General features: G+C 43.8%; 1 protein-coding gene across 7 annotated transcripts in view; it reads right to left on the bottom strand.

The window, feature by feature from the left end:
* Positions 1-11,995, bottom strand: part of LOC103665030 (cytidine monophosphate-N-acetylneuraminic acid hydroxylase) — a 104,573-nt gene that overhangs the window by 77,902 nt on the left and 14,676 nt on the right. For 2 of the 7 annotated variants that reach the window (XR_005838763.1, XM_040644905.1), the window contains exons 1-3: positions 6,298-6,659; positions 5,926-6,129; positions 2,709-2,800 (exon numbers count right to left, since the gene is read on the bottom strand). Coding sequence is in view for 6 of the 7 variants with exons in the window: in XM_040644905.1 (XP_040500839.1) it covers positions 2,709-2,800; positions 5,926-6,129; positions 6,298-6,365 (364 nt within the window). In the remaining variant the exon portion in view is untranslated. Of the gene's footprint in view, positions 1-2,708; positions 2,801-5,925; positions 6,133-6,297; positions 6,660-11,995 lie in introns of those variants that run through there. The other 5 variants (XM_040644904.1, XM_040644906.1, XM_008692939.2 and 2 more) reach the window with 5 other exon arrangements.

Below are 11,995 nucleotides of genomic sequence, written 5' to 3'. Positions count from 1 at the left end.
TGAGGAACAGAGATGGGGAAGGCTGGAGGAGGAACAGTGTGAGGAACAGTGATGGGGAAGGCTGGAGGAGGAACAGAGCGAGGAACAGTGATGGGAAAGGCTGGAGGAGGAACAGTATGAGGAACAGTGATGGGGAAGGCTGGAGGAGGAACAGGTGTGAGGAACAGTGATGGGGAAGCTGGAGGAGGAACAGGTGTGAGTAATATCAATGGAGAAGGCTGGAGGAGGAATAGGTGTGAAGATATGCTGGCGATGGACATCAAGAGTTCCGCCTTGGCTGTGCTCTTGGAATGCCCACCAGAAGTCTGTGTGGAAATACTGTTAGGCAGGTGGAGAGCTCAAGGATGAGGTCAAAGCTGGAGGCAAACTTTTTGGGCTCATCTGAGTAAAGACGGCATTTAGAGTTATGGTATTAGATGTGATCCCTTAGGGAAAGCTTACAGATAGGGAGCTTCGGGTCCAGTCCCAGGCCATTCCAACATTCAGAAGTCTAGCAGGGGATGAGTCAGCAGAAGAGCATGAGACGTAGCTAGTGTGGTCAGAATAAGAATCAGGAGAGTGTTCCGTTTTGGTTTCAGGCTTGAAGACATTTTACAGGGTGACAGGAGTTCGGGTTCAGGAGTAGGCTCTTCAACAATTTAAATGCACATGACCCTCTCCTCAGCATTCACTGTTTTTAGCAACAGAATTTTATATATATATATGTTTATACATGTTTATCATATATAAACATATATACACATAAACATAAACATATATGTTTATATATGATATGTTTATACATATATATATATGGTTTGAAGTGGTGCTTTCTTCTATATATGATTTCATGGTTTTCTTAGGAGACATTACTGTGTCCTCCAATATTTCTTCAAAATCCCCTTTCTGGTTTCCTCAGAGGCCCCTTTGGAAGCCTCCTCCTCCTCCTTCTCAAGAGACAGCACAGCAGATAAGACTTGCAAGGTTGGAGAACTGAGGATTGCAGGTGGGAGCTGACAACCTGGACCAGGACAGAACAGGAGCCCCCAAGGATGCCCCCATTCTAACGTCCAGGAACTATGGATACGTGAGGTTATACGGCAAAAGGGAATCAAAGTTGCAGATGAAATTAAGGTTGCTAATCAGCTGACCTTAAAATAGCAAGAATATCCTGGATTATGTGGGTGAGCCCAATGTATCACAAGAGTCCTAAAACCTGGAAGCAGGAGGCAGAGGAGTCAGAGGGAGATGTGACCACAGAAATAAGGGCTACAGAGATGCAAGGCTTTGACAATGGAAAGGGGGGCCCCTAGAAGCTAGAAAAGGCAAGGACATGGATCCGTCTCTGGAGCTTACAGAAGGGAACGCAGCCCTGCTGACACTATAATTTTAGCCACAGAGACCTGTGCTGGACCTGTGACCCACACAACTGTAAGACAGTAGATTCCTATTGTTTTAAGCCATTATGTTTGAGGGAATTTGTTACAGCAGCAGATAGGAAACTAGTGCAGAAAGCATTGCTCCCCAGACTCAAGGGAAAGGACCCACAACAGAGAGTGAGTGGGCCACTGTGCTGAGTGCTACTGAGTTTGGGTACAATGACAATGTAAAGTGACCACTGAATTGAGCAACACAGAAAGCGCTGGTGACATTGACAGGAGCCTGTCCATGCAGTGGTAGGACTGCAGCTCCACCAAGACCATGGGGGAGGGGAGGGGCAGGCAGCAAGTGTGGACACCTGCTCCAAGGGGGTTCCCTGTTTTAGGGGTTAGAGGACTGGGGGCATAATATAAGCAGGGGGGGAAGGTCTAGTAAGGCCTTACGTCACACTGAGCACGCACGCACAGGGACTAACAGCCAAGGACAGAACTGGTGATTCAGGACAAGGAGGGACACCCGCAGGAGTGAAGCCCCTGAGACCCCCAACACCAATGCCATCTCCAGCACGAAGCCCTCTGGGATCTCCCAGGCTGATGAAATCTGTTGGTTACTTCCACCACCGTCATTCTGAAAGTGTGTCTAACACACTTCCTTTTCAGGATTGTCACAAGTGACTTTTTCTACTGACAGAACACAATTTTAATAAGAACAGAGACACATTTATTGGTATGACTGCCCCCTTGTTGCTCATAGTTAGAAAGGCTTTCTGGAGTAGGAGGAAGCAGACAGCAGGTGTGGAAACAGCGTTGTGCAAATCAGACATCAACTGCAGCCTCTTACCGACGCCAGAAAGAGCAGCGCACTTTGAAGACTGTATTTCCCAGCTAGAACTGTAAGCCTCTACCGAAACGGTACTCGAACGTCTAAGTTGTGTGCCTTCGCAAACAAAACATTCAGAGCCACCAATCTACCGTATCCAGTATCCAAGCCACCGGCCAGAGGCTCCCTGATCCTTGTCGGCCACGGGCTCGTCCAGGTCCCACGACCTACGACGTCGTCTCAGGCACCCCAGCTCTATCTTACCCATCTTTAGAGCCAGTGCAACATGCACACACACTAGGTTCCCAACAAACATGTGCTCAGCAAATGAACGCATGAAGGGATCTTTTGGAGAAATCGTGTTCGGAATTTACAGTGTTAATTATATTGGAAAAAAAAAAAAGACCAAATATCCACAGTTTAAAATCAGAATGTACCCAAAGCTTCAAGTGAAATTAGAAACAAGCTGACAAACAGGACCCCAGGAACGATAACAGCAGAATGTATTTATTAATACTGATGGTATTTACCTAGTTCATCTTGACAGAAGCTGCCTGGGGGGTTGGTATACTTCATGGTGCTCACATCTAATTTCCAGTTGTGCTTTGTGCATCTAACAGACCTGCATGAAAATAAAAACTGTACTTAGGTTTGTGAAATGGTGAAAATAAAATTAATCTTACTAAGCTTACATGCATTATTTTGCAATGAAATTAAATTAGGTGCTTGAACACCAACGATGTAAAAGGAAGACGGTTAGTAGATGATATTCAATTGATAGTCATAGCCAAGGAAATACAGAATAATCATCATGAGGTGATTTAAAAAATGTAGATTTAAAAAAAAGTAAATAAAGTAAATAATGAAGTTAAATTCCATGTCATACAGGTGACACGGGTCAGACAGGGATCAACAGAGCGGAGAGAACAAAGTGGTCTTCAGGGACGGTTCGCTAGGTAAGATCCAACCGGAGCCAATACGAGGGAAGAATGCAGTAATCAACGTGTGTCTCTGGTCTACACTGGACTCTGGAACAGGGTACTGAACCCAGTTCAGCTCAAGTTTTCATTTTTCAAAGAGAAAGGATTTCCTTATCATTTAAAATTTTAGGGCATGGTTTATCTAAATCATGAATTTCATATAAAGAGTAAATATTTTTAAGATATAAGTACCTCGTGCGCAAATTTGCTGTTAACCTGTAATCCAAATTTAACTGAGCGTTCTGTAGTTTTCATTTGCTAACTCGGTAAACCTATCCCAGAATGAGAATCAGATTGTAACAAAACAGGATGTACAGTAATTTCTTTTTTCCATTTCTTACCAGAGCGTTGAAGGGGGTGTGGTGGTTGGGGATGGGTTCGAAACAGTTCTATTTTTTTTCCTCTTTATTTTGCTAGTGTTTCTAGTGAAGTTTTTTATTTTTTTTTAACAGTAAAGAATTTAAAAAAAACCCAAATATGTCTCAAACCAGAGACATCAGATGTTTTAAACGAAAAATGTCTGTTTTAACATGTAAGTGAACTATGCTGATTTTTTTTCAAGTTTCATTCTATCTGGAATTTTTAAATATTCTTCTGTAGGAATAAGGCAAAAAGCATGAGTCACACTTCGATTTATGGAGGGTTATTTTGTGAGATCTCCTTTCTCATCAGTGAGTAGCCGACAACCCTCCAAAAATTAAGAGAGAACATTCCAGATGTAGCTCCTGAACATTCTGGGCCATTCAAGGAGGAACCTGGCTGGACCATAAATGCTCAGAGGTGGTGGGCAGGCAGGAGAGCAACAGCTTCCAATGCAAGAGAGGTTGTGAAAAACTGCTGGACTTCAGAAATGAGAACCACAGCTTACAAGGGCTACCTACTGATCTAGGTTGGGTGGGAAGAAGAAAAATGCCTGAGGTGCAGAGGGGAGAAGAGGTAGGTCATTGTTCTCGACCATCCCCTAGAAGAGAGTGCTTTTGCGGGTGATTCTGAACAGAGGACGTGAGAAGGGTCGCCAAATTTGGAGAGGTGGTTGGGGGAGTGCAGCGTCTAAGTTACTCGGGGGACTTGGTTTCAGCAAGTAAATGGTTGGGGAGCTGCGTCTGGGAATAAAGGGGAGAGCTGCCGGCTCCCCGCGTGCAGGAGAGATGAAAGTGCTCTCTCTGTCAACAAGACAGGGTGAAGCTGGGAGGGGAGGGCGGGGGCCCAAACAGGATAAGATGTTTGTCCAGGTCACTGAGCTCGTAAGCGGTGCAGCCGGGCTTCTGACCAGGGCTGTGAGAAAGATTGTGATCTCAGTCACTAAGCTGTAACACTTCCTTAAATGACTGGCCAAGTGGGCACCGTGTGAAAGGAGACAAGCAGCGGAGAGAAGAGAAGAGAAGCGGAGTCTCCAAACTGCAGTAGTCAGAAGACCCCAAGCACCTGCAGAAGTTCACCCGTGACAAAACCACCCAAGTCTGAGGGCCCCCTAACTGAATCCACTGAGAAAAGGGAAGGCAATCAAGATTGGGCTGTCAGCAAATTACCAAGAGGTTCTTCCAGGGCAGAGCTGTCCGCTACAAGGACGTTCCATGTAATACTTGGGACACATTTATACTAAAAATAGACTCATTGTTTATCTGAAATGCAAATTTAACAGCGTGCCCTGTATTTTAATCTTCCCAGCCTAGCCACCTAATCTGAGCCAGCAAGCTACAGGTGCAATGGTGATTAATTCCAAAAGAAATCTAATCGTGTGTAGGCGGGGCCCTGAGACCAAACACGCACTGAAGTGAATCTGTGTGCCGCTGTGAGAACATCCCAGCCTCTAGTGATGGTGTTCTGTACAGTGATAGCAGGCGCTGTCGGACAGCTGCCCAGCTCCTTCTGAGCGCGTAAGCACTAAACTGCCCACAAATGACCTGACAAGTAAGACCGACAACACGCAACACACGGAAGATAAAATCCCAAGATGGGAATGACGGAAACAACACTGGTCAAGTTCGGCCAAAGCAGAGCTTAAAAATGGGGTTGGCTTGGCATGCACTGCTAGTGCTGGGAAACAGGCGGACAACGTGTTCCCCCCACCCCGAGCTCTCCCTGGCTCCCCCAGGCAGTGCACTGTACATCTAGAAACAAAACAAAACCTCCCCATTCTGTCACTGCTCCTGTGCTGGGGTGCAAATTAACAGACAGGTTTAATCAAGGGGCCAGTTCTTCCAAGAAGTGATCAGAAGAGCTGCTTCTAGGGTGGGTACAGTGGGGGTGCTGGCATGTCTATTTCTTAATCCCAACTAGGCTGGCCAGGGGAATTCTACCTGCTCTCCGGGAGGGTCTGGAAAAGTGCCCCCACCCAACACACACACTTCTGGGGCAGTGGAAAAAGAGACGTACTGGAGGCCGCATGCAAAAGCAGGCAAATGCAGAGCCAGACACTCACGCCCACACACAGATACACGTGCCCCAAAGCTTCGCATTCATCAAGCCAGGGGTCAATCTTCCAGTTCTCAGAAGAGAAATGCACATTAAGAAGTGCTCGGCTTGTCCTGCGGGTAGCTTTGGAGGCTTGACCAAGGCAGGGGCAAAAAGGAGAGGAAAATTAAGTAAAGATCAAACAATTTTGTGACCAGAGAGATGCCCTCGGTGAGCACAAGTAAAAATTATGCATTTCCTAGGGGAAGTGGTTTGTTGAATGATTGATTTAAAACGTCTAATGAGCACATCTCCTGCCCAAATCTAACTGTCAGCGTGATCTCCAGGGAGAAAGCAACAGAAGTGTCAGTACCTTCCATCCAAATCCTCGATGTCTTTTATGAACAGGCCTCCTTGATGCTTACACATATTCTTGCACGCCTTCAGGCGAGTCTTACTCTTGTAGAGGATGTAATCTTGGCCAGTGCTCTTATTGCGGAAGAAATTGATTCCTTCCTTCAGATTGGCAACTTCGACGGGAGACAGACACAACAGGATCTCCGCTGTTTGTTCAATGCTACTAAGAGGCAAACATTTTGAGAGGAAAGAGCAATAAGAGATCATAATCTCTTGGAACTGGCAACTCTAAACCTTTTTTTACCATAATACCTTGTAAACTCCTCCCTCCAAGTACCCAGGCTCCTGGCTCCCCGACGGTGCCCTTTCCGCCCCCCTGGCCACGTACGCTTTACTTGCTGAGTGCTGGTCTCTGCCTTCCCCAAGAACGAAAGCCCCTCTCACTTGCCTGCCCATAGTCTGCTGCTGCCTCTCCCTGGGAACGTGGAAAGAACGGTGGTTCCTCTCTCAGCTTCTGTTGCTCATTTGCTCCCATAAGGTATGCAAGAGAGGGTGTGTAGCCCAGTTCACCATCAATTCCGTTGAACCGCTTCCTCTCTCTGCCACACCTCCTTCAGAAGTACAACCCTCTTCACCTCTAAGAACCCACTCTGCTCTCCCCCACTTCTGAACTTTTGTATCTGGACCTGATGCTTCTGCCAACGACACAGTTCCTCTCCTTTCTCCACTGACGGTCACCCTTTAGGTCCAAATATAACTCAGTCGTCACCACCCACCCCCTGCCCCCACCTCGGTCGAGCCTCCAAAGCTCCTCCCAGGACAAGTTTATTACTCCTCCATGTGCATTTCTATTCTGCAGAACATTATAACCTTGTACCCAGCACGGTGCCCTGCTTACTTACATGCAGACGCTTTTTAAAACACTATCTTCTCCACGCTTCTCTCCCTATCACTTAGCAGAGGTATGTCTTTACTAGCTAGCTATTTAATGAACTAACTCTCCCACTGCACTCATCTGAATACTTTATACCTAAAACCTACGTCCGCAGTAAATGAAGCATTTGGATCTTTCCTGTTTGTTCAGGGAAACTACAGAGGTTGTACTTTTCAGACCCCAATTTCTAAACAGACTCTATGATGCTAGTCTGAAACATAATATAATTTTTGCCAAGAGAAGTTTCAAAATATCTTTTTTGCATATGCTGCATATATTTGTGTGGCATGAAATCTGGGTGCATGTTGCTTAATTTTACATTCCATTCCAAACCAAAAGTGGCCAAAATTTTCCTCACATGTTAACTTAAAACTGATTTAGCTCAAGTACGTTTGTGGCATTTTCACTTTCATTTTTAGAAGTCCTGCAAATTTCTTAAATGGGAAATAAAAGTAATTTTTAAAAACACACCAAGATAGAGAATAACAGGGAAGCTTCTTCCACGTTTAAACTGATAAGGCACAGCTCTCTAATAGAATATGATCTACTTCTTCAAAGAAGATTGTCTTCATCACTTCTGTCCCCAATTCTTGGTAATTCTGCTCACAACAGATCTCAATATTTCCAAAAATGTTTTCTAATATATTTGATAGGAAAGAATCCATTCATGCCTCATAAATTTTTTTTAACTTTGTTCTTATGAGTACAAATATCTGACATCGAGCCACAGCAAACACTGACACAATTTCCTAGAATAATTTGTCTAAAAGTGTATAAGGGGACGCTTGGGTGGCTCAGTCAGTTACGCGTCTGCCTTCGGCTCAGGTCATGAACTCAGGGTCCTGGGATCAGGTCCCGCATCAGGCTCCCTGCTCAGCGGGAGTCTGCTCCTCCCTCTGCCTGCTGCTCCCCCTGCTGTGCTCTCTCTCTGACAAATAAATAAATAAAATCTTAGAAAAAGAATAAAATAAAAGTGTAAAAGGAAAACCTCCCTAAATAGTGTTTTACTTGATTGAGTGAACCACTTAGCCAAAGTTCTATGCTAGACCCTAAGGCCTTGCATGCACCATGCAAAGCAGGCTGAACTAGCTACATCTTTGTTTACCAGTTCTGTGAGAAATCACACTGGAACCTAAGGTAAACGAAAAAATGTGACAGTTGAGGGTTTGAGATGGTGGCACAGAAGCATCCTGAGCTCACCTCCGCCCTTGGATACAACAAATCTACAACTACATATGGAATAATACCCTGGGAAGGAGACCTACAAACTGGAGCGAGAGAGTCTCCACCAGCACCGAGACGGGTAGAAGAGGCAGAGATACAGCTTTGCTAAGGAAAAAAGCCACACTCCAGGTGTGGTATTCCATGAAGGCAAGAGAACTCAAAGGTACGGAATTTTCCCCGAGGAGTGAGAGATTCAAGCTCCACATTAGGCACCCCATAGATCCTGCACAGGAAAGATGAGTCCCCAAAACACCTGTCTTTAAAAATCAATAGGCGATACGTCTAGGACAACTACAATACTGTAGGGAAACGAGCACTCACTCTTAAAGAGCTCATGTGCAGACTCACTTGGTCCAGAAACCAGCAGAAAACACCAGATTTAAAAGTGCATAGGGATGCCTGGGTGGCTCAGTTGATTAAGTGTCTGCCTTCAGCTCGGGTCCTGGGATCAAGTCCCAGGGGAGTCTGCTTCTTCCTCTCCCTCTGCCTGCCACTTCCCCTGCTCCTTCTCTGTCTCTCTCTTTCAAATAAATAAATAAACAAAATCTTTTTTTAAAAGAGTGCATAGACCACAGGTGAAGGAGACACACTTAGTAAACTTGGAGCACTCGCCAGAGAGGCAGGCAGTAGCTGGGCCTCTCCCTGGGGACTGAGACACACTGGCAGCAACAGTTTTTGCTCCCATTCTGCCATGCGGGTGCCATTTTAGAATCTTCCCTCTAGACTGTTAACACCAGAAGGTGCACCATGCTGAGAGCGCCATACAACCCTGCACCTTGGCAGACCTCATGCCAACAGGACATTAACCCCACACATCAGCATGCTCACAGCAATCCTCCCTGGACCTAGCATCCAGCTGGGCTGGAAAACAGTCCCGCCCTCCAGCACACCTGCAGCAGTCCTGACCAGGCTTACGGCCAGCCACAGGCACATCCAGAGCAATGAAAGATTCTATGTTCATGGATGGGAAGACAATATTGTCACGATGTCAATTCTTCCCAGATTGATCCACAGAATCAACACAATTTCAGTCAGAATCCTCGCATGTTATTTTGTGGATATCAACAAACTGATTCTAAAATTTATATGAAGAGGAAAAAGACGCAGAATAACCAATACAATATTGAAGGAGAAAAACGAAGTCAGAAGATTAAAACTACCAGACTTCAACACTTAGTATAAAGCTAAAAATCTACAAATCAAGACAGAGTTGCAAAAGAAAACACAAATAGGTCAATGGAACAGAGTAGAGAGCCTAAAAATAGATATACACAAATACAGTCAACTGATCTTTGACAGAGGAGCAAAGGCCTTGCAATGAAGAAAAGAGTCTGGTGCTGAAACAACTGGATATCCACATCCGAATGAATAAACCTACACCGTACACTTTTTACAAAAATCCATTCAAAATGGCTCAGATACCTAAATGCAAAATGCAAAACAATAAAACTCCTAGAAAATTACATAGAAAATCTAGATGACCTTGGGTTATGACTTTTTAGATACAGTGCGTAAGATTTCACCCATGAAAGAATTACCGATAAGCTGGGTGTCATTAAAATCAAAAACTTCTGTTCTGTGAAAGACATTGTCAAGAGAATGAGAACACAAACCACAGGCTAGGAGAAAATATTTGCAAAAAAATATCCAATAAAAGACTGTCATCTAATTAAACAAAGAACTCTTAAAACTCAACAATAAGAAAACACAATTCGATCAAACAATGGGACAAAGATCTGAAGAGACCCCTCACAAAAAACATACTGGTAGCAAATAATGTATGAAAAGCCACTCAACATCAAATGTCATTAGGGAATTGCAAATTAAAATAACAGTGGGATACCATTACACACCTATTAAAATGGCCCAAATCCAGAACACTGAAAATATCAAATGCTGGTGAGGATGTGAGGAACAGGAACATTCATTTACTTCTGGTGGGAATGCAAAATGGTACAGCCACTTTGGAAGAGAATTTGGTGGTTTCTTATAAAACTAAACACACTGGGGATGCCTGGGTGGCTCAGTAGGTTAAGTGTCAGACTCTTGGTTTTAGCTCAGGTCATGATCTCAGTCAGGGTTGTGATATTGGGCCCCACTTCAGGCTTCACACTCAGCATGGAGTCTGCTTGAGAGTCTCTCTCTCGCTCTTCCTCTGCTCCCCCTCATTGCTCATTCTCACTTTCTCTCTCTACAGTAAATAAATAAAATTAAAAAAAAAACTAAACATACTCTTACTAAAACGATCCAACAATCATGCTCCTGGGTATTTAGCCAAATGAGTTGAAAACATATCCACACAAAATCCTGCACATGGATGTTTATAGCAGCTTTATTGTCAAAATCTGGAAGCAGCCAAGATGTGCTTCAGTAGGTGATGGACAAACAAACTATGGTCCATCCAGACAGTGGACTATTACTCAGTGTTAAAAATAAATGTGCTATCAAGACCCAGACAAACATAGGGAAAACTTAAATGCATATTACTAAATGAAAGAAGACAATATGAAATGCCTATATATGGTATAATTCCAACTATATGACATTCTAGAAAAAGGCAAAACTTAGAGACAGTGGTTCCCGGGGATTAGGGGTGAGGGGCAAAGGAACAGGCAGAACACAGAAGTGAATGAAACTATTCTGCATGATATCGTGGTAGACACGTCATTATATATTTATCCAAACCCATAGAATTTATACAAACTGACACACCGCCACCAAGAACGGACACTAATGTAAACTACAGATTTGGGGTGATAATGATGTGTCAATGTAGGTTCATCAACTGTTTAACAAATGTACCACTCTGGTGTGGTACGTTCACAATGGGGGAGGCTCCGTATGTGTGAGGCAATGATATATATGGAAACTGTGTACTTTCTGCACAACTTTGCCACGAACCTAAAATTTCTCTAAAATATAAAGTCTATGTTAAAAAAAAAAAAAGAAAAAAGAAAAAAAGAAATGAACTATAAACCCAAAAGTATACAGGGCTGAACCTTAAATGCATATTATTAAGTGAATAATACAGTCTGATTAGGCTACATACTATGTGATTCTATTTACATGGCATTCTGGGAATGGCAAAACTACGGAGACAGGAAAAAGATCAATGGTTACCAGGTGTTTGGTGGGGGGGGTGAGGTCAAATAGGTGAAGCACAGGAGATTGGTGAAACTATTTTGTATGATATTGTAACAATGGGAATGACATTACACATTTGTGAAAAGCCACACAGCTCTATAGAACAGGGTGAACCTCAATGTAGGCAAATTAAAAAAAAAAAATCATTTAGAAGGTGGCGGGATCCTAGGAAAGAATATAGACTAACAGGAGAATTTGTTACAAATGCATGAAACAACCTAACTGAAATGGGTGAGGAGAAAAGGTGGGGCCAAGTACCTTTGGAAATGAATGGAGTCTGTAAGACTAAAAGACAAAAGGAATAGCGCATCACTGTTATACTCTAGTTGACAATGCTGTTTTGCATAGGGGACTGGGTTAACGATAATGATCCTTCTGTACATATATAGTGCAATTGCACAATTAAATAAATGAGCGGCAAGGGAGAGAGCTGCGTTTATCTCAGTTGGAGTGGGAATCTACAGAGAAGCAAGGGGAGAAAGCTAGAAGGACTGGGGTGGTAATGGATCAGAATCAGACACGTCAGTATGAACTCATGTTTAGCTTAATGGGGATACTAATGGATACACATAGAAAAATCTGTGGATATGTGTGTATATACTAGTTAGTATACGCAAATCTACTGGCTCAGTAGCTGAGAGGGCCAAGAAGCAACAATATCCCAGGGCAACAAGGACACCCGGCAGCCAGATCTTGGCGTCTAATATCACTCTCCAATAAAAGAAACCAGGGTTCCTTAGAGAGAAATGGCTGATTCTAGGACAAGGAAAGGAAATACACAAGG

The sequence above is a fragment of the Ursus maritimus genome, unplaced genomic scaffold (assembly GCF_017311325.1).
Source record: "Ursus maritimus isolate PB19 unplaced genomic scaffold, ASM1731132v1 scaffold_30, whole genome shotgun sequence".
In the NCBI taxonomy this organism is placed as follows: domain Eukaryota; kingdom Metazoa; phylum Chordata; class Mammalia; order Carnivora; family Ursidae; genus Ursus; species Ursus maritimus.
The sequence above is the reverse complement of the archived record's forward strand: the minus strand, read 5'-3'. Positions and strand labels throughout refer to the sequence as shown.